Genomic DNA, 22,727 nt, shown 5'->3' with positions numbered 1-22,727 from the left:
CGGAGGGGTGCGGGGAGCGAGAGAGAGAGAGAGAGAGAGAGAGAGAGAGAGAGAGAGAGAGAGAGAGAGAGAGCCTGTTTTCAAGCAACGAGCTGAACTGTTTAACAGAAGCATTTGCTTTTGGCACACTAATGTCAGTTACGTGCTACTTCTGGATGGACTATAATGTGACCCAAGAGAAGTCACTAATGTTAGATTTGGATGGTTATGACTTTCAGTTATAAAAACAAGCCACATAGATACACACATTTGAAAACGAGCAAGATGGAAATAATTTTCAAAAATGTATTGTACTTTGATCAAATAAAAGTTGTAATGAGCGTAATATTCTGCTTTTTGTAAAAATAGAAATAGTAGACTTTCTATTATAACAGTCATTTTTGTAAATGCTTAAGCTTATTCTGTAAAGAGCCCAAATATTGTAGGATGTTTGAATTTTTTATTGAATTTTGTGTTCTTTGTTGAGAGGAAAAGAAATGGAACTGCTGTATTTCCATGTTGTTGTTGTGGTCTTCAGTCCTGAGACTGGTTTGATGCAGCTCTCCATGCTACTCTATCCTATGCAAGCTTCTTCATCTCCCAGTACCTACTGCAACCTACATCCTTCTGAATCTGCTTAGTGTATTCATCTCTTGGTCTCCCTCTACGATTTATACCCTCCACACTGCCCTCCAATACTAAATTGGTAATCCATTGATGCCTCAGAACATGTTCTACCAACCGATCCCTTCTTCTGGTCAAGTTGTGCCACAAACTCCTCTTCTCCCCAATTCTATTCAACACCTCCCCTACCCATCTAGTCTTCAGTATTCTTCTGTAGCACCACATTTCGAAAGATTCAGTTCTCTTCTTGTCCAAAATATTTATCGTCCATGTTTCACTTCCATACATGGCTACACTCCATACAAATACTTTCAGAAACGACTTCCTGACGCTTAAATCTTTACTCGATGTAAAAAAATTTATCTTCTTCAGAAACGCTTTCCTAGCCATTGCCAGTCTACATTTTATATCCTCTCTACTTCGACCATCATCAGTTATTTTGCTCCCCAAATAGCGAAACTCATTTACTACTTTAAGTGTCTCATTTCCTAATCTAATTCCCGCAGCATCACCCGATTTAACTCTACTACAGTCCATTATTCTCGTTTTGCTTTTGTTGATGTTCATCTTATATCCTCCTTTCAAGACTCTGTCCTTTCCATTCAGCTGCTCTTCCAAGTCCTTTGCTGTCTCTGACAGAATTACAATGTCATCAGCAAACCTCAAAGTTTTTACTTCTTCTCCGTGGATTTTAATACCTTCTCCGAATTTTTCTTTTGTTTCCTTTACTTCTTTGTCAATATACAGATTGAATAACATCGGGGAGAGGCTACAACCCTGTCTCACTCCCTTCCCAACCACTGCTTCCCATTGATGCCCCTAGACTCTAATAACTGCCATCCGGTTTCCGTACAAATTGTAAATAGCCTTTTGCTCTCTGTATTTTACCCCTGCCACCTTTAGAATTTGAAAAAGAGTATTCCAGTCAACATTGTTAAAAGCTTTCTCTAAGTCTACAAATGCTAGAAACGTTGGTTTGCCTTTCCTTAATCTGTTTTCTAAGATAAGTCGTAGGGTCAGTATCGCCTCACGTGTCCCGATATTTCTACGGAATCAAACTGATCTTCCCTGAGGCTGGCTTCTACGAGTTTTTCCATTCGCCTGTAAAGAATTCATATTAGTATTTTGCAGCCATGGCTTATTAAACTGGTAGTTCAGTAATTTTCACATCTATCAACACCTGCTTTCTTTGGGATTGGATTTACTATATTCTTCTTGAAGTCTTAGGGTATTTTGCCTGTCTCGTACATCTTGCTCACCACATGGTAGAGTTTTGTCAAGACTGGCTCTCCCAAGGCTGCCAGTAGTTCTAATGGAATGTTGTCTACTCCTGGGGCCTTGATTGGACTTAGGTCTTTCAGTGCTCTGTCAAACTCTTCACACAGTATCATATCTCCCATTTGATCTTCATCTACATCCTCTTCCGTTTCCATAATATTGTCCTCAAGTACAACACCCTTGTATAGACACTCTATATACTCCTTCCACCTTTCTGCTTTCCCGTCTTTGCGTAGAAATGGGTTTCCATCTGAGCTTTTAACATTCATGCAAGTGGTTCTCTTTTCTCATGAGGTCTCTTTAATTTTCCTGCAGGCAGTATCTATCTTACCCCTCTCCATCCTTACATTTGTCCTCTAGCCATCCCTGCTTAGCCATTTTGCACTTCCTGTTGATCTCGTTTTTGAGACGTTTGTATTCCTTTTTGCCTGCTTCATTTACTGCATTTTTATATTTTCTCCTTTCATCAATTAAATTCAATATTTCTTCTGTTACCCAAGGATTTCTAGTAGCCCTCGTCTTTTTACCTACTTGATCCTCTGCTGCCTTCACTACTTCATCCCTCACAGCTACCCATTCTTCTTCTACTGTATTTCTTTCGCCCATTCCTGTCAATTGTTCCCTTATGCTCCCCCTGAAACTCTGTACAACCTCGGGTTTAGTCAGTTTATCCAGGTCCCATCTACTTAAATTCCCACCTTTTTGCAGTTGCATTTCCATAGCAAGAATTTATTGAGCAAGAGGTTTGATCTTTTTACAAAAAGATTTTCTAATGGAGAATTGCTTAAGTTTTAACTTATTTCCAACAAATTTCTGATGATTCTGTTTGTCATTCTGTGCCTGTGCAGTAGATGGCAACACTGATGTGTGTAAAACATGTATAACAAGCTAACGTTTATTTCTGGTAGTCATCACAGTATGAGACACTCTCAAATAGAAAACATAAAAACTTAGTTTTCAGTACATCTTTTTGATGTTGAATATGAGAATGAGAGAGTTACAAGTATACTGATATTCATGAAGTATGATTCAGCTATCTGTTGGGAGTGTGGGATTTTTGAAAACTGGGCATCTACAGGGTGTTTCAAAAATGACCGGTATATTTGAAACGGCAATAAAAACTAAACGAGCAGCGATAGAAATACACAGTTTGTTGCAATATGCTTGGGACAACAGTACATTTTCAGGCAGACAAACTTTCGAAATTACAGTAGTTACAATTTTCAACAACAGATGGCGCTGCGGTCTGGGAAACTCTATAGTACGATATTTTCCACATATCCACCATGCGTAGCAATAATATGGCGTAGTCTCTGAATGAAATTACCCGAAACCTTTGACAACGTGTCTGGCGGAATGGCTTCACATGCAGATGAGATGTACTGCTTCAGCTGTTCAATTGTTTCTGGATTCTGGCGGTACACCTGGTCTTTCAAGTGTCCCCACAGAAAGAAGTCACAGGGCTTCATGTCTGGCGAATAGGGAGGCCAATCCACGCCGCCTCCTGTGTGTTTCGGATAGCCCAAAGCAATCACACGATCATCGAAATATTCATTCAGGAAATTAAAGACGTCGGCCGTGCGATGTGGCCGGGCACCATCTTGCATAAACCACGAGGTGTTCGCAGTGTCGTCTAAGGCAGTTTGTACCGCCACAAATTCACGAAGAATGTCCAGATAGCATGATGCAGTAATCGTTTCGGATCTGAAAAATGGGCCAATGATTCCTTTGGAAGAAATGGCGGCCCAGACCAGTACTTTTTGAGGATGCAGGGACGATGGGACTGCAACATGGGGCTTTTCGGTTCCCCATATGCGCCAGTTCTCTTTATTGACGAAGCCGTCCAGGTAAAAATAAGCTTTGTCAGTAAACCAAATGCTGCCCACATGCATATCGCCATCATCAATCCTGTGCACTATATCGTTAGCGAATGTCTCTCATGCAGCAATGGTAGCGGCGCTGAGGGGTTGCCACGTTTGATTTTTGTATGGATAGAGGTGTAAACTCTGGCGATACGTGGACGTTGGCGTCATTTGGACCGCAGCTGCAACACGGCGAACGGAAACCCGAGGCCGCTGTTGGATCACCTGCTTACTAGCTGCGCGTTGCCCTCTGTGGTTGCCGTACGCGGTCGCCCTACCTTTCCAGCACGTTCATCCATCACGTTCCCAGTCCGTTGAAATTTTTCAAACAGATCCTTTATTGTATCGCTTTTCGGTCCTTTGGTTACATTAAACCTCTGTTGAAAACTTGTCTTGTTGCAACAACACTGTGTTCTAGGCGGTGGAATTCCAACACCAGAAAAATCCTCTGTTCTAAGGAATAAACCATGTTGTCTACAGCACACTTGCACGTTGTGAACAGCACACGCTTACAGCAGAAAGACGACGTACAGAATGGCACACCCACAGACTGCGTTCTCTTCTATATCTTTCACATCACTTGCAGCACCATCTGTTGTTGAAAATTGTAACTACTGTAATTTCGAAAGTTTGTCCGCCTGAAAATGTACTGTTGTTCCAAGCATATTGCAACAAACGGTGTATTTCTATCGCTGCTCGTTTAGTTTTTATTGCCGTTTCAAATATACCGGTCATTTTTGAAACACCCTGTAGTAGCATAGAAATCGAGGGAGGTTCAGTTCCAGACTAATAGGAAATAAATCATTTAAAACTCAAATTCATATTTAAACATCAGGTGTACAATGTTGTTATTAAGGTAAGAAGTGTCTAATTAAAATTTGTTTTACTGAAGAAATAGGAAGTTTTAGACTATGTGACTTCTTTTCATTTTTCTTGAAGTAAATATTGTAAGACTTCGTGGAAGTTAGTTCGTTCTTAGTCTTGAAATGATGTACCTGTGTCTGAGTAGTTATTTACCTATCATTATGAAAGTCTTGGAAAAGATTTTTATCGTCTGTCTCCCCTTGCTGGTGTCTTTTGTCTCCTCTTTTATGTCACAGATGTTTCTAGATGTTTGAACATAATGTTTTCGTATTTCGTTCATCATCTTGCAGATACATGTAAGCAAAACCTCCTTCCAAGGATTGTTGCAATTGCGGTAAAAGTGCTACAGATACATATTAAATGTAGAGGGGGATATTCAGAGTGAAGTAGTGCAATAGCATTCCATGTAACAATCAGGGTTCTCTCACTTCTTTCCTAGTAGAGGTCCCCCCCTCCTCCCACCCCCCACCCCACTTCACCCCCTCCTGCTGTATATCTTTCTTTATGTTTCCCAAAACCAACAAACAGCATCACCATCATCATTGCCTATGTTTCTCTTAATTGATTAAGAATCTACTTCATGTCAGGCACAGGTAACAATATTTCATTGTTTGATGCTGTGTCTTTCTCCTTCATGTGAACTGAACATTATGTCTCTCTTGAGGAAAGAGAGCTGTTGCTGTCCTCGACATGTGCCACACTTCTCTTGGTTAGTTAGTAAGCATTGTGACACCATACCCTTTTACGACAGGTATTTTCTCTCATTTGTGAATAGATGAGACTCTCATGGATACCAAATATTGGTCAGTTTTGTGAAGTAATTGAATTGGCAAAAAGTGAAACCATGAATGGGGATGTGTCTATGATGTAAAACTACTAAATAGGAGCAACCAGCTACATGTTTCTAGAATTTTTATAAAATTCTTGTTCAAGGCTTTTGTCTGTAAAAGAAATTAATTATTTGTGTATTCCTAGGAAACAGTTCGCAATATGTTTCTCATGTATATACTATATGAAACAACAGCTTAACACATAGTACTCTTGATGACATCAATGAGTGTAAATACACTACAGTTTTTTTCTTAATAAGGATACCCACAATGAGTTTTCTCTTTATGTTGATCAATATGCATTTTGAAGATTGGAACATTCTGCCCTGTCCGGTTCTGTTTAATATTGCTACTTGTGTACCACGTTAGTGTCCAAAAATGCAACATAATGAGGAAAACAAGACAATATTAAGTGGCATGAAAATTGTGGCAACTGCTGTCATTGTAACCATGTGATATATAACAGCTTTGATACAGCCATATGTTCTTAACAAACTTTATATCTTCAAATGATGTACAAGAACCTGAAGAAGCACACTGCATATCATTTTCCATTTTGCTTGCAACCTGAAGCAGCATACTGCGTATAATTTGTCATCTTGTATGCATTAGAAAGAAGGTTTTATACTTGATGTTGAGGAGTGCTGTTACTGGGAATGTCAAGAGAATGTAGTTTGGACTCCAAAACAGAGTGTGGGTAACTGGAGAACTTAAAAGTTTGTAGTACACAGAAGTTACCTAGTTGCAGCACATGCAGCACCTCCCACAAAGTGACCACTATTGGCTGTGGCAGTGCCTAGAATTTGAGGAGACATCAGACTTTTACCAATAAAATAGGTTGACCAATGGTCGATGACCCATTATCTGTCATAAATATATGATATAATCTATGGAGAAGTGCCAAGTAACTGACATATATGTCAGCAGGAGCTTCAAGGTAATGTATTCCGTAGCAAACTGTCTACTGGCAGCTGCATACAACTGTTTACTTTATCAAACAGTGTGCATCTTTTACTCTTACTGGCACAATGAATGACCCGCATAATACTGCAACAGCATTTACAGTCTCCTTTTGTGATGCCCACTGCTCTGGAGAGAACAGGGTGTTCACCACAAGATTCAGGAAAGATCCTGTAGCATATTGTTGGCATAATTAATTGGTAAAGTCCACTGCATTTTCCATTTTATTCATGACCTCTTGTGTATGGGTAAGTCACTTCATGTAAAATCTCATTACCGTTTACAGGCTTGACCCACAATAATTTTTTGTTGTTTTTTGTCTTGTTTGTAAGATGTCGTTGCTTACGTGTATACATGTTTGTAATGTGAGGGAGCATCAAGATATATTGCAGTTGGTGTAATTATAATGTAATTTTTAACAGTAATTTATGTTTAGTAATATTATGAAAAGGGTAGATTGCTAATCACTAAACAGGAGGCATTCAGTTGCAGACAAGCACTGTGAAAGGACTCCTAAATATGTAAGCTTTCAAACAAAAGTCCTTCATCCGAAATATTGTGCTTGTGCCCCCCCCCCCCCCCCTCAATACCCACACATGTACACATGGCTGCTGTCTGTGGCTGCTGGGGCCCTTCTGCAGACCATGTCTGCATCTTACATTTGCAGCAATCTGGGATGGATAGTGGAGGTAAGGTGGCGTGGGGTGTAGTGGGGGATAGGGGAGGCGGGATTGATAGCAGGGTAGCTCAGCCTCCCAATTCTGCACGTAGCAGCCCAGCCTATCCTCACCATGCCCCTGCAAGCTCCCACAAGCAGCACAACATCGCCCCTCTCCATGCTCCATGCCTCCTTACTTCCACCAACCATCCCAGATTGATGCACATCAGATGCCAGCATGATCTGCAGTTGTGTCCCAGCAGCCAGAGATAGTAGGTGTGTGTGTGTGTGTGTGTGTGTGTGTGTGTGTGTGTGTGTGTGTGTGTGACATTTTCTCTCACCTCTGTGTGGTGAGTAGTAATGTGTCCTTTTTGTAATATTATTGTTGCTGTTTCATCCTGGATTTTCCATTCTATTTTATATATTTTTTAAATTGCAGTTAGCTGATTTGCGGAAAAACAGCAGCCCTCGTGGTCTCGCGGTAGCGTTCTCGCTTCCCGAGCACGGGTTCCCGGGTTCGATTCCCGGCGGGGTCAGGGATTTTTCCTGCCTCGAGATGACTGGGTGTTGTTGTGTCGTCTTCATCATCATCATTCATCCCCATTACGGTCGGAGGAAGGCAACGGCAAACCACCTCCATTAGGACCTTGCCTAGTAAGGCGGTGCGGGTCTCCCGCATCGTTCCCCTACGCTCTGTAAAGAAGCATGGGACTTCATTTCCATTTTTTTTTCCAGCCATTCATACTTGTCCCATTGATTACATTATTTATATACTTCAGCAAAAAGAACTAACTCCCAGCTCCTGTTTGAAATAAAAGATACAAAAAAGTAGTCCTCTGTAGATAAGGTATTACCCATCGGTAACTTGTGCTCAAGAAAAACAAGCATATTACACACATCAAAAAAAGTTTTGCATTACCTCGGTTCTGAGAGTTCTGGAACCTGCACAGAAAATTGGAATAGAGATCAAAGTAAACATCATTTCCGCCCTTTTAATTGCTCATGAAAACCACACATTGCATGTTGTACCATCATACCTTCAGAGGTAGGGGTCCATATTGCTGTACACACTGGTACTTCTAATACCCAGTAGCATGTCCTCTTGCATTGATGCATTCCTGTATTTGTCGTGGCATACTATCCACGATGATTTGGTGTAGATCCCTCAGAGTGGTTGGTGGGTCACATCGTCCATAAACAGCCCTTTTCAATCCATCCCAGGCATGTTCTATAGGGTTCAGGTCTGGAGAACATGCTGGCCACTCTAGTCAAGCGATGTCATTATCCTGAAGGAAGTCATTCACAAGATGTGCACGATAGAGGTGTGAATTATCGTCCGTGAAGACGAATGCCTCAGCAATATGCTGCTGATATGGCTGCACTATCGGTCGGAGAATGGCATTTACGTATTGTACAGCCATTATGGCACCTTCTATGACCACCGTCGGTCGGCGTACATAATGCCACCCCAAAAGACCAGGGAACCTCCACCTTGCTGCACTCGCTGGACAGTGTGTCTAAGACATTCAGCCTGACCGGTTGCCTCCAAACACGTCTCCGATGATTGTCTGGTTGAAGGCTTATGCGACACGCGACTGTGAAGAGAATGTGATGCCAATTCTGAATGGTCTGTTCGGCATGTTGTTGGGCCCATCTGTACCGTGCTGCATGTTGTCATGATCCAAAGACGGACCTCACCCTGGATGTCGGGAGTGAAGTTGCGCATAATGCAGCCTATTTGTGGCACACAGTTTGAGCCGTAACACATTATCAACGTGGTGGTGTTGCTGTCAGGGTTCCTCCAAGCCATAATTCGTAGGTAGTGGTCATCCACTGCAGTAGTAGCCCTTGGGCAGCCTGAGCGAGACATGTCATGATCCAAAGATGTCTCTCTGTATCTCCTCCGTGTCCGAACAAAATCGATTTTGTTCGCTCCGAGATGTCTGTACACTTCCCTTGTTGAGAGCCCTTCCTGGCACAAAGTAACAATGTGGACACGATCGAACTGTGGTATTGAGTGTCTAGGCATGGTTGAACTACAGACAACATGAGCCGCGTACCTCCTTCATGGTGGAATGACTGGAATGGATCAGCTGTCAGACCCTCTCTGTCTAATAGGTGCTGTTCATGCATGGTTGCTTACATCTTTGGGTGGGTTTAGTGACGTCCCTGGACAGTCAGAGCGACTGTGTCTGTGATACAATATCCACAGTAAACGTCTATCTTCAGGAGTTCTGGGAACTTGGGTGATGAAAAACTTTTTTTTGTTTTGTTAGTGTATTAACTCGTAGTTATAACAGTGGTCAGAAAAATGTTTGAAACAAGAGAGAATGTTGTATTCATAATTCAGAGGTAATGACCATGAGATAATTGTATGTGCCAGTAATATTGAACTTCTTTCACAGAACTGGATCCAGTGGTGCACCTCTCCATGGCACAAGGGAGAATTGGTTCAGCAGCATGCCAGCTTCATCTACATCATCTACTTCATCAGAGGAAGAATGAAGTTTTCCTCTGTCTATATGTGATTTTTTCCTTTCTTTAAAGAAATTTAGTTATTGCTCAGAGCAGACAGCTGTTTTAATGCATTTTAGACAGGTATTTTCTGATACTGAACATTGCTCAAAAGAAGAGTTTTTTACTATTCTTTTATCTACTTGAATGATTTGGGTCATCCAGACTGACAGAAACAATTGTAAACATTGTGAAGTGTATTTAAAGACAGCTAAAAGAGCTGTTAATTGGAAACGGATAATAGTGATAGACATGCTCAATACCCAATAATGATGAATTTGGCAGAAACTTCACTTAACTCAGAGTTTTAGATTTGAATGTGACCCTCTAAAGAAAAAATGAAATGATTTTTAAGGTATGGGCACAGTTCATCAACAGAATTTTCTTCAAATTTGAGGCTCACCTTGCTCAGTGTTTTACTGTGGTCCATTCGTAATTTGCAGTCAAATGCCAGTTGTTGATGTATGACAGACTAAATTGTTGCATTATCTGACCTGCAAATAAAAACTTCGATTTCAGGAACTACTTTGTAATTGGAACCTGATGACGAGGTTCCTAAAATAAAGCATTGATGGTTCTTGAACAGCTTGTCACTCAACATTGGTGCCAGGATACTGGTATCATTGGTTGTTTGTTACATTGCAGTGATGGCAGTAGCGATCGTTGCTGTTAATCATCCAGAAAATTAATGTACGTCTTTGTAGCATGGACGTTTTGGTAACAGTTGCTCTCATTTATGTATGACGCAAAGCTGTCTGCAACTTCTAATGCATTTTTAACATTTCATAAAGAAACATAGGAAAATTTCTACATCCAGGATAGTTTAAAAAGTGACAGTTTGTCTAGTGTTGTCAGAATAGATGTTTTTATTAATATGTAAAGCAGGTCACCAGTCTTCATGCATTTTTAAAAAATAAATGCAGAAGTTCCAATAGTAATCATGGAGTAAATGAGTTTATTTATATGAAAAGGATAAATCCTCCCCCCCCACCCAAAGTATAATCTACTGAATAAGAATGCTGGTCTGCATTCATTTGGAACTTTGTACTCTGACAACACCTGTGACAGTGTACTGCCTATTATAAGAGCGGATGATTTCTACCTTATAGCTCATCAAAACGGTCTATTTGTCCATTACCCTATGTACAAAAGCTACAAAATTGTTCTGTCACTTTGGAGGACCATTTAAATTTACACATGATTCTTTGTGCCCTCACATATACCAACCTCATTTTATTGCTTTTTGATACTTTTATTTTTCAAAGTAAAAATTAGTTACTATTATTTCTTTATCGAGAGTCTTTATGTGTATGTATTGGAATAGACTTATTGCTGCATTTTCTTGTTATACGTCCATACCCTTTTTTTACATTTCAAAATTGTTTTGAGAATCTTTACTTGTATGACTCAAACATATGGTTGTGTCAGCACAGCATTATTTGTGGTGCTATCTTTTCTTTGTTACTATGTGAAAACTTAACTGTGAAGATTTTACAGTGCATTTAATGAATGAATGTGTGTGATATGTATTCTGTACAAACATTTGAAGAGTTTAACTAATATATCTCTGTATAGGGAGAGCACATTTGTGCTACACTGTTACACAGTATTTGGTGTTTTATCTCTTGCAGACAGTAATGATTGTATGTGAAATAATTTAATATCACGTATGATATATGTGTGACACATTTGTGTCATTTGCTGTGCCCCCTCAGTTCATTGTATCTTGATTCCTTTCACATTCCAGGAATTTTTTGCCCATCACACTGGTATTTTAAATATAGAACAGCTGCTTTTATATGAACTTTATATTTTTAATGTATAACTGCATGTTGTTGAAAATTCAGAAGAAAGGTAATTTCTGTTATTAAATCTTCAGTATTACTTCTATTGCTCTGGTACAATGTTGAGCTAATGTTTCATTCCCCTTAGAACAGAAGAAAGATGTGAAGACTTCAATGTTCAATTTTATATTGATATATTTGTGAATTACTTTTTGTGAAAGCTTATCGTTAATGTGTAAGTTATAGTGATTTACACATAGTTGCTGGAAAGCCTCTGTCTGGAGGTGTCATTTTCGTACATCACAGCATTCTCAGTTTCTGTGATTTGCTAGCAGTTATCTTGTGTGACTGATTTCTGATATTTCAAATGTGGGAGTGAGTGTCAGTCTTCAAGAGCTAATCTTATCACTCACATTGTGGCAAACTGAAATAGTCTATGATCCTTACTTTATAAATTCACAGATTTTGAAGAGAGAAAAGGATCCATTCCTGGGTTAAAACTTCCAGCATCAGTTACTGTTAAATCTCAACAATATGAAATTTATTCTGGTAGATGTGTGTTTAATTTGCCAGTCTGTTTCACCACTGCAAGCACTGCCTGCCCACTTAATAGGACAAGTAATTCATGACACATGTTTTGTAAAATTCTGGAATGTAAAAACAAAGTAACATGGGCAGTTATCTCCAGTTGATGAGCAAACAGATATGAAGACACTTAGAGAAACTTGTATAGCCTGTTAGAGCCAAGCTTTATTTCCTGCAATACTTGCTTTTGTCCCTCCCTCTATTCTTTGAAGAGCTACCTACTATCCATTTCTAAATTCTTCTCTCTTCTCTCTTGTGCCTCCTCCCTCCCTCTCTCCATTTCTTTCTGCATCCATCAATCTACTACATCTGTAGTCTAGAAGCCTACTAATGGTCTTCAGTGAAAGGTACTTCTGATGCCAATCTCATTTCCACCTTTATCTTTTCCATTCACTTTGAGGAAGGGAACACAGTGGCTACCATGCTGGATTTGCTTTCGGGAGAATGACAGTCCAAATCTCTGTCTGGCTATCCAGACTTAGGTTTTCGGTTATTTTTCTAAGTACTTCCTTTGAAAGGTCACTGCTGATTTCCTTTCCCATTCTTACCTAATCTGAGTTTGTGCTCCATCTCTAATGACCCAGTTGTTGACGAGACATTAAGCACTAGTCTTCCTTCCTTTACCCCTTCGCAAATGTTGCGAGGGAAGAATGACTTTTGGCAATTCTTTGTGTGACCTCTGATATCCCATACTTCTCATCATGGTCATTTTGTGAACTGTATGTGAGAGGAGGTAGTATATTGTTCAACTCTTCTGGCTGCTCTCAGAATTTTAAGAAAAACCTGTCTGTGATTTACAATGTCTCTCTTCTAACATCCAGTGATGGAGTTTAATGAGATCTCCTGAACACACTTATACTTGGTAAATGAACTTGTAACAAAACTAGTCAAACTTTGTTGGATTTTCGGTATCTCTTCCATTAATCCAACCTGGTAGCGATCCCAAACTGACAAGCAGTACTCAAGAATGGGTCAAGCAGTTGTTTTGTAAGTCACTTCATTTTGCGGTTGAATTATATTTCCTTAAGAGTCTTCCAGTGAATCTCTATTTGGCATGTTCTTTTCCTAACATTCCCTTCATCCCACACTTCCTGTCTGACCCTCTGTTGCTCACTACATACCTACACTTCCCCTATAGTATGATCTAGAGTGGCATCCTCACATTATTGAAATTACTTTAAGCTAATGTGGTTATCTCGCTCCTTGTTCATGAAGACAGAATCAGGGCTCAGCAATAAAAGGAAGAACTAAGATTAAACAGAGTACGTGTCCTACTAATTTTAAAGAAAATACATGCAAGTGTTGTCAAGAGCTGTTCTTTTGTTATCATGAGTAACTGGTAGGCCGTTCCAGAATTGACTTAGGATGTGAAAATGACTGTCATCTTGGTCCGTAGGAGTTAATCCAGAGAGGATTGTATGTATTATCATGGGCAAGCTCTTGAAATTGCCACAGTGCATTGGTTTATGCTTACTAGTAATCAGTATTTTAGTATGATGACTGACATATCTTAAGAAGGAACATTTTGCTGGGAATGTTGTGAATGTTACAAGAAAGTTGTTATTTTTTCCCTTATTTTCTGCCAGACTGAAAATAAGAATTTTTGAATTTGTTTTTGGATGGGATCCATCTTGAGCAAACACAATTTTATAAAAGAAGACAAAATGTGTTTGCTCAAGGCAGATCCCATCAAAAAACAAATTTACTTGTAAGCAAACACAGGTAGAAGAGCTTCAACCTCAAGATGAATAATAATTTTTTACTTTAATTCCCCTCCCCTCCCCTCCCCTCCCCCTCCCCTTTCCCTTTCCCTTTCCCTCTCATCCCATCCCCTCCCCACCCCACACCACCCCACCATACCACACCCCACCCCACCCCTCCAACTTCCCTCTCCGTGCCCCTCTCAAGGCCTTGTGACATGGGTTTCACATTAGAAATATTCCGTATCGTTGTGCCCTATTCATGTTACGTCATACTTTTTATGATCTGTATTCATATAATCATAAAATTTGTACATGATCCTGTGTTTCATATTAGAAATATTCCATGTTGTTGTACCCTATCATGTTACATCATAACTGTTTCATATATATTCATAAAATTTATATGGAACCTGTGCCAAAAAAGTTCCTTCTAGTACTATTTGTCTTCTGTGTCTTGATGTACATTATTAAATCAGTCTTCCATCTTTTCGAATGCTTAATTAAATTTCATATTTTGATTTGACTGTTTGCTGTGTGTCTGATTTTAGCTTCTTGAATAGTTTTGATGTTTCACAAGCGAGAGAAGATTGCCGAAACAAATAGACTAAAAATATGTATGTACCAGTAAAAGTTTTGCAACCCAAGTTTGTCATTTTGGGTGACGATGAAGAATGTGACAAAGTTGATAAGAAAACATTACACATGTATAGAAAATTAAAAAAGAGAAGGGGATCTGTTTCCTTCTTTCATGATTTCATTGTACAGTTATTTTTTCCACCTATGCATCCACTTTCTTTTCACAACATTTGTGTTTAATTAGTTATACCAGACCTTAAGCCTTTCACATCCAATTGTTGGCCAGGCATGAGTATTACTGTGACAGTATGAACTTCCTTCATTATTACTTTGGTTGTTCCTTTCTTGCTCTGTACAAATATTCACTTTTCACTCATGTCATTTCTGCAATTTCTCTTTCAGTGTTAAATGTAGGTTATTCAGCTGCTTCTCCTGTGCATCTTTCTTAAAAACCAGGTATATTTGAAATGGTTAACTTACATGGTAATATCTCAGTAGATATGCAGGTAGACATCACCATGTAAACACTGTTCACATGCAGCCATTCAGTTCTGGTTATGTACATATTTATCTTTCTGTAGCATAACACTTAACATTTTTCCACTCCTCATTTTATTTTGTTCTATACTTCGAATGAACAGTCTGAACTGAATAGGGCAATTATTCTGCTACCTGTAGTCTGACCTATTCAGGTGCCTCAACAGTAATATGTGAAACAAATATGGTTGTAGGACATTTATGTAGAGTTTCTTGTTTTCCTGTACATCTCTTTTATAAATATTGTGTACTTTTTGAATACTTTATTCTTCCACACCTGAATTTTTTTTTTTGTTTCTTCCTGAATTTTCTGTCCAGTCTCTTTGTATAAAAAAATAGCATCCTTGACACATCTGTGTTGAGTGAAATCGTTATTGGCAGTTTGTACCTTCTTCTCAACCCTAGAATGTATTGGTTTTATAGGTTTCAAAGGTGTGTAAAAAAAAAGTTGTAGCTTGCCTCAACATGTTTTGTTCCATTGCATATAACTTACTTTTTATTTAGATTAAAAATACTTCTTCTTTACTTTTGCTGTCCCATTTCTTTCATTATTTCCTCATCTTAGCAGAAGTTTTTTTGCTTCATCTCACTGCTTTCTAAACTTGTGCACTGCTCCCACCCCCCCCCCCCCTCCCCTTTTTTTGTCTCTTTCAGAAACTTGTTATGGAATTATGTCAGTCTTGCTTTGTTAGATCTTTATTTCTTTTTTCATGTTGAATATTTATGTAAAGCAATTATTTAGTGTCCCCTCTTGTTCCTATGTAGACATCCTGTTCAAAATTCGTGTAATGAATTTTTATTAGTTACATGCATGTTTGCTTGTAGTTTTGTCATTAACAATGTAACCCACTTTACTGTCAAATCCACATTTATCCCTGAGTTTTTTGTATTTGTCCTGTCTCACCATCTGTGCTGCAATGTGTGTAGCTCTACTGTTCATAGATCATTGTTCTGGGTTGATGATGATCTTATCCTGTACATTAAGTTTTTCTGTATCTGTTGAGTTTCCTCTATTTTCAGGAGACATATTCTCTATCTGTGTGGTATCCTCTCCCTTCCAGCTGTTGTTTGTTGAACATTTGTACGTTACTCAGGTTTTCTTTGATTTTGCATATTTTGGTGTGTGTGTGTGTGTGTGTGTGTGTGTGTGTGTGTGTGTGTGTGTGGGCGCGCGTGCGCCGGATTTCAGCATTACTTTTTAAGTTCTAAAAGTATATGCGATGACTGTGCTTGCAAACAGAATATTGAGTTTTCAACTGTTTTTTCATCCTAAAGGATGTACTAAATATTGAGAGTGTTAGTTGGTCAGACAATTTCGGATGAGACATTCCACACCACCAGTGTAACTGTTTTGCTTGTAATTAGTTAACAATTAGTGAAATCTTCTGAGTTTTTAATGTTACCTGTCTAAAATTCTTTGCAGTGTTTACATTGCATTGCTGATTATGTATTTACACAGTGGCGTTGGAGTCAGTGTGATTGACAGATGTGTCTGCTGACACTGTGTCAGTAGATCAGGCAAATTTCGACAAATACAAATACATACAGGTACATAGTCAGATGACAGCATTGTTCAGTGTACATGGTAAGACTGGAACACACAAACTGTTGTTAACTTAATCACATGCAATTTCTTACTGCATTCTTTCAGATCTTACGTGTTTCTTTTTAGAATGACAGTAGCCTCACCAATCACAGTGACTCCGAACTGTCAGTCACAGAGTTCTTTAAAAACATGAAAATAACTTAGTATGTGTTATATGTGAAGTTATCTTATCTCTTAAGAGAATATATTACCTATGTAATATGCAAACATAAGTTTGATAAAATGCATTTATTTATTTTGTAATTTCAGTATATGAATTGTGCCAAATATTCCATCACTGCCATGAATGTGATGTTGCTTTAATAATTAAATGTTTTGAATATCCAGTAATGGATTTTAAAAAAGGCTGTGTGTTTTTCTTCACCATCTTAATATTACTCTCTTTTTATAGTTTTCTTTTCTTATGGAAGGCGAGCCAGATGATATACTCTGTACAATTAAAAATAATTGACAACTGTAAAAAAAATGAAAAAGTTATAAAACTATCAATCTCTTCAGTTTTGATATTCTTTTTTTGAACAATTTTTGTGAACTGTAATGATTAATGTATGGATAAGTCGTGAAAGGAGATGTACAGTAGTACTTTGTTGTGTGACAGTTTGATAATTGCGCATTATTTTATTATGTCGTTCTTTTTTTCTCATATTGATTTCTAAGTGCGCAGTGTTAATTTTACTCATCTCAGATTGATCCCTCTGTTGTTTTTACAGGTGTTATATTTGCCAGTCTTCTAACAACAGTGTTTTTTATATGTTTCTTTGATTCCAGTATTTACAATGAGTAATTTATTTTGTCACTGTAATAGAAAGGAGTATGCAAGCATATTTTTGCAGAAAACAAAATTTGAAACAAGAAGGGGATTCAAGCAATCATTTCAACATCCCACCCTTCATTTTTATTTTTAAAGTAAATGACTTTTCCTTAAAGAATGCTTTTTATTGTGGCTTAGCTATCAAACATTCATTCTTCAAAGTACTAGTGTACAGTATCCATGAGACAATTAACTGTATCATGATGTTAATCTTTTCACAAATATGTACAAAATGCATTCTGTTTCAAACTTGTATTGGCTCTTTTTAGTTTTTCTTTCTTTTTTGTCAAAAGTAAAGAATGTTACCATTGATTGTAATTTCTTAGTTTTTAGTGTCACATTATGTAGAATTATTGATTTATTTTGGTCGTGTTTATAATGGATTTCTGTGTCATGATATTAAATCTGTGAAAAACAGACATTTTGAAGAGACATTTAAGGTGGAACAGAATCTATTTGTGTTTGACATATTTAATTTTTTTCTGTTTTACAGCTATCACAATTTGTAAAATGTAATTTTATTTATTGTAGTAACACCTACACTTCCATATTTATGCCAGTATGAATTTGATTTATGTAATTTTTCTGTTTTTCTTTGTATTCTGTTCTGTGTAGAAGTTTGGTGTTACTACTGTTTCCAATATAGGCTTATGTACATGGAATGCAGAGTTCCTTCACAGATCATTCTTTAATTTTGACCAGGTCATATGCTGAGCTTTAAGAATCACTAAATACCAGAAACATTCTGCCATTTCAGTTGACAGTTTGAATGAATAAGGTTTCATGAGCCCTTTTCTTGTCTTTGTTTTATAACTACAACATTATTGATATATCAAACATCTGTGTACTACCACAATTCTTTTTAAAAAAAATAAAAAGGCATGTGGCTCACAGCCTAGTGCAAGCCTTTAAGCAGGTTGTGTATCTGTTTCTGCGTTTTCCCCTTCCCCTGAGTGTCGGTAACAGTAGCCGTTAGGCCACACATTTGATCATAGTTTACTTTGGTAAAGATAATTAGTGGATTGAGTCTAGTGTCAAGTTTTAATAAATTCCTTTACCTCTTTTTTTTCAAGCAGTGGTGCAGCAGTTTTACTCGGAAGGTTCTCAGTATTTCATAGGGATGTTACAATTCTTAATTTTCATTGTTGAAATTTAACACAATTCATCCACAGCTAGCATTTTCTTTTAATTACGTTTCGAAAGTTTTGTTTACAGTCTGCAGATGTATGTTTTAGAGAAAACTTTGAGATGTAATTGCTGGCCAGTACTTCAAATGTATAAAAGTGCAAATACTCTTAGCGTTTGGAAGTAGTAGTTCCTTCCTTGGGGAAGAGAAGGAGAGAGAGGAATAGGTCGAGGAAGATTAGAAGGGAAAGTCAGGTCACTCAGTCTTAAAGATGAGAGGTACACAGCTGTTGTGAGGGCCTTTAGTGGGACAAAATTTTATGTTATTGGTACATTCTAGAACCTTCTACATTAAGAAGGATACTTGCTATATGTTACATATGTGGCATTTCCCCCCATAGTTCTCACCAATCTGCACAATCATTTCTGTTGCAGCTTGCTGCTGTCATGGGCATGTTGGGTCATAGGTGTTAGATCATTAGTGAAAAGAAAAGATGTCACACTGAAAATAGTGTCTTCAGCAATGTATGTTTTATTTGAATTATTCACTAAATTTTGATAGAATGCAGTGCTTAAACAGGAGAAGCCATAAGAGGTGCAGAGCAGCATCATGAGTGAATACTGACTGTATAACAGATCCACAAATAATTACATTGTTTTTGTGTTATGCAAACCCAAAATGCAGACATCAAACATTGCAGATTGCCACATTGTGCAGCAGAGAATAGACTTTTTTGACACATTTGTAAATTCGCATTCGACCAAACTCAGTTAGTATAATGTACTCTTGAGCTTTTTATATATTCTCAAAATAATAATAATAATGTGTTGTCAAGTTTTGTTCATTTAAATATATGAGGGGTAGCCATAAAGGTAATTATTGCCACCTTGAAAAAATAGTGATGTAATTAATTTGTTGTTTATATTTCTGGCACATGTTGAAATCCCCACTCCACAGCACTATAGCACTCCACTGGAGGAACTAAAATTAAATGACATCCCGTTGATAAAGTAGAGTATCTTGCAGTAATTCATTTCTGGCAGTAGCAGAAGTTCTTCAGCTGTGTCATACCAATCCGGATGGCTCCTTCACCTGTCTTCATTGGCCTAACATGGCAGGGAAGGGGAAGGGGTGGTGGTGGTGGTGGGGGGGGGGAGTAGATTGTAGAGTCTTTTCTGGAGTGATTAGATCATTTTCAAATAAAGCCTTGTTTGAAATAAAGGAGGACATTCGTAAATGAAGTGGCAAGCAGCTGCAGAGTGCTAATAGTAGTAGCATTCTGAAGTTTTAATATTGGCTCATTAACCCCATTAAATTGTGCTGTAACTATGGGATGCCGAAAATAGTTTTGTTAGCAGCTTATCGAATTACTTCTCTCTCTTGTACTAAGTGCGGTGGTGCTGGTGTTAAAAGGCACAGGTCTTGCATTCAGTATGTTGATGGTGAAAAATCCCTATTTGACAGTCATGATTTAGATTTCCATAGTTTCGTTAAGTTATGAAGACAAATGCTGGGATGATTCCAGAATGAATTCAGACTCTACAGTGGAGTGTGTGCTGATTTGAAACTTCGTTAGCTTAAAGCTGCATCAAGCAAACAGTTTTAATCTGCCAGAAAGTTGTGAATGCCAGGATGGTTTCTTTGAAAGGACAAGAGCCGCTTTCCGTCCTCTCCGAATGTGATATTGTGCTTTGTCTATAGTGACACCAGCATGGAAGTGGAACTGAACCCTAATCTTCGTCCTTATTCCAGTATTTCCTTTGTAAAGCCATCCTTAAGCATGTTTGTGCACGAAGATAAGAAAGCCAAAGATAACAAATATGCAACAAGAAATGTAGGATTGTGGAACATTTTGCAACAGAATAGGAATTGCAGCAGCTGGCACATGTAAAACTCTTTGTAAAACTTAACTGTTGTAGTGCTACACATTCATTTAGAGCAATAGTGAAGGTAAAAGTAATTCAATTTGGAAAAGCATGATGACCAACGAGGACTATCCTGAAAGAGTAAAATTTTGCCTATCAAGACACAAACATTACTTCCATCTTTCATGGCAATCTGTCAGCTGTTTCCTGAGAATATACCTTACAGTAAATTCTACTTAATTTACAATGCAGTTTTTTCTCTCGAGCTGTTGCATACGTAAGGCAGACATCTCAGTAGCCATCCTGCAGGTCCATAATAAGATACTAAAAGTACAAAAGCTGTGTTCAGTGGTCACTTACATTTATTTTATACACACACTCAACTGGTGGCAAAGACCACAGTGCAGCAGTTTTCTTAGAAGTGACATGCTTTATTATGAGGCTGTCGGCGCAATTGTGGCCTAACCCACAGCACACTGGTTTGTGGGAATGGGCACCGGAAGATATTGACGTTTGCAGAATTGATGTGTAAGGTAGTGATTGCAGCATATAGCAATGATTGTGGTATACATAATGTAGTATGGTGTCCGGTAATTAGCTATATGTGGAGTTAACCATAATAGTGTTTTTAGACGATTTTTTTTTGTATGGGCTAGGCCATTATTGTTTCGATGCACTTGGCCGTAATACACGAAATGTGGGATAGCCTGTTTTTGCTTTACACACTGTAGTTAAACATTGGACAAGGTACATACTAGGCGTTAATGTTCATCATCTGTATCATCATTTACAGGGATGGTGTCGCCACATGGCTGTGCAGATGTCTTCAAGCTACAGTGTAAACATGGCACACTGGGGATACAAATCGCAGCAAGGTCTTTAAATCATTCTTTTTCAGTGCGCTAATAGTGTGTTCATTGGGATATAGTGTGTCCAGAGTCTCAGTTACTTTCGACCCTCGTTTAGCAAAACTGACATCGGCAAACGGGACATCTCGCTCATTGGAGTTCTTATAAAACATGATATGAGGGGAGGATGCTTTATACTGAAGCCACTGAATATGGAACCATTGCACCCTGGTATTTTGTGTCGACACTTTATGGTTACGTATGTTTCTCTCTAAACGTACTGTGGACGTGAAATCATTCCTTGTCATCTGTATAAAAGTGAAGGGTTGTTTTTTTGTGCAGTGATGATGACATTCATCCAGTCAGAGGATGTGTATATGTTCAGGTGAAATTTCCTATTCTTCACGATTATACTGAAGTCCTGGCCACATGGTAGGTATGAAATCTCACTGACTAGGAATTTATGGTGGATTACTGCCGGTGTGAAGTCTGGATACAGAACCATGAATTGACACAGTAAGGCCATTTTTATATTCCGATTTTGCCTGCCGCATTGATCCAAGTACATAATCAGTTGCTTTGTTTGGACATTATGCTTACTGTAATGCACGAGACATGATCCTATTTCTTGCAGTCCTCAGGATGCTTCGCTCTCACTCCATACATACATGGTAGCTTTCTTGGTACATAGGTCGTGTATTCCAATGCAGTATGTCCACAATTGCTGCTTGTAGCAACAGATACCTGTCGTAAGTATCAGTGTCGGTAAAGTCCTCATCAAATCAAAGGCAATCACGGACGTATCATCCTGATGCCTATCTTCTGCTGCATCACGATGCATTCCCATCCGCACGCTATCGGCCTTTCATTGATGTAACTCTCTTTCACGTTCTCATTTACCCTTCTCTTCTGCGGTGTCAGTTACAGCATGTTTGATGTTATAGAGGTCACATTTATGGCAGGAATCACTTGCAGGGGGGGTGAAAGGACAGGTTAAATCTTGTATTAAATATTTGAACAAACATGTAGTACGAGACTAGATCATCATGCTCAGCTTTATACAAATGGTATAACATCCCCATGCTCAGGTCTGGTGACAAATACTTCATTCATTCGTGCATAATGGCTCCTATATGCTGGAAACCATTTAATGAAGTTCTCTGTCGCAACCGTCTTTGCTATTGGTGTGCCTCGCTTATTGATGGGTGCTGCACTTTGTATTAAAATCTGCAAAATGTTCTTAAAGAACATTTTACGCACCTTCATGTCCACTCTCTTTTCATTTTGGAAATGGTATAGGCGTGTTGTTACTCGTCGCGACTCTGTTGTACCAGAGGAATACACGCTTGTCATAGGGACTACCTTCACCATAGCAAAAATGTATGACAACTGCAAGTTGAAACTACGTAATGCGTAGAACGAGTCAAATAGATGTTGCTGGTGTTCAGGTGAAAAATATTGACCACATTCCTTCCGACACAAGCATGCTCTGAGGGTGGGACATTTCTTTAGCACTACATTTCCCTTCACATTAATGTATTCTTTCCCTTTTGAACCCTTTTCTTTTCAAATATTCCATGCCAACAGGTGTGCATTCCGGACCCGTTTTCTTCTTCGTTGCGGTGCAATTACGGTATCAGTACTAAGATTCCCCTCCGGTATGTCTATGGTTGACATAGTGGGTATGGTATCTTTCGATGTACCAGGTAGATTGGGC

General features: G+C 38.5%; 1 protein-coding gene across 1 annotated transcript in view; it reads left to right on the top strand.

Moving 5' to 3' along the window:
• Window positions 1–9,560, top strand: part of LOC126095185 (uncharacterized) — a 70,381-nt gene extending 60,821 nt beyond the window's left edge. The window contains exon 7 of the mRNA XM_049909918.1: window positions 9,461–9,560. Coding sequence (XP_049765875.1) covers window positions 9,461–9,560 — 100 coding nt within the window. The remainder of the gene's footprint in view (window positions 1–9,460) is intronic.
• The last annotated feature ends 13,167 nt before the right edge of the window (window positions 9,561–22,727 follow it).

The sequence above is a fragment of the Schistocerca cancellata genome, chromosome 8 (assembly GCF_023864275.1).
Source record: "Schistocerca cancellata isolate TAMUIC-IGC-003103 chromosome 8, iqSchCanc2.1, whole genome shotgun sequence".
Lineage (NCBI taxonomy): Eukaryota > Metazoa > Arthropoda > Insecta > Orthoptera > Acrididae > Schistocerca > Schistocerca cancellata.
This window is presented reverse-complemented; position numbering and strand designations above follow the sequence as displayed.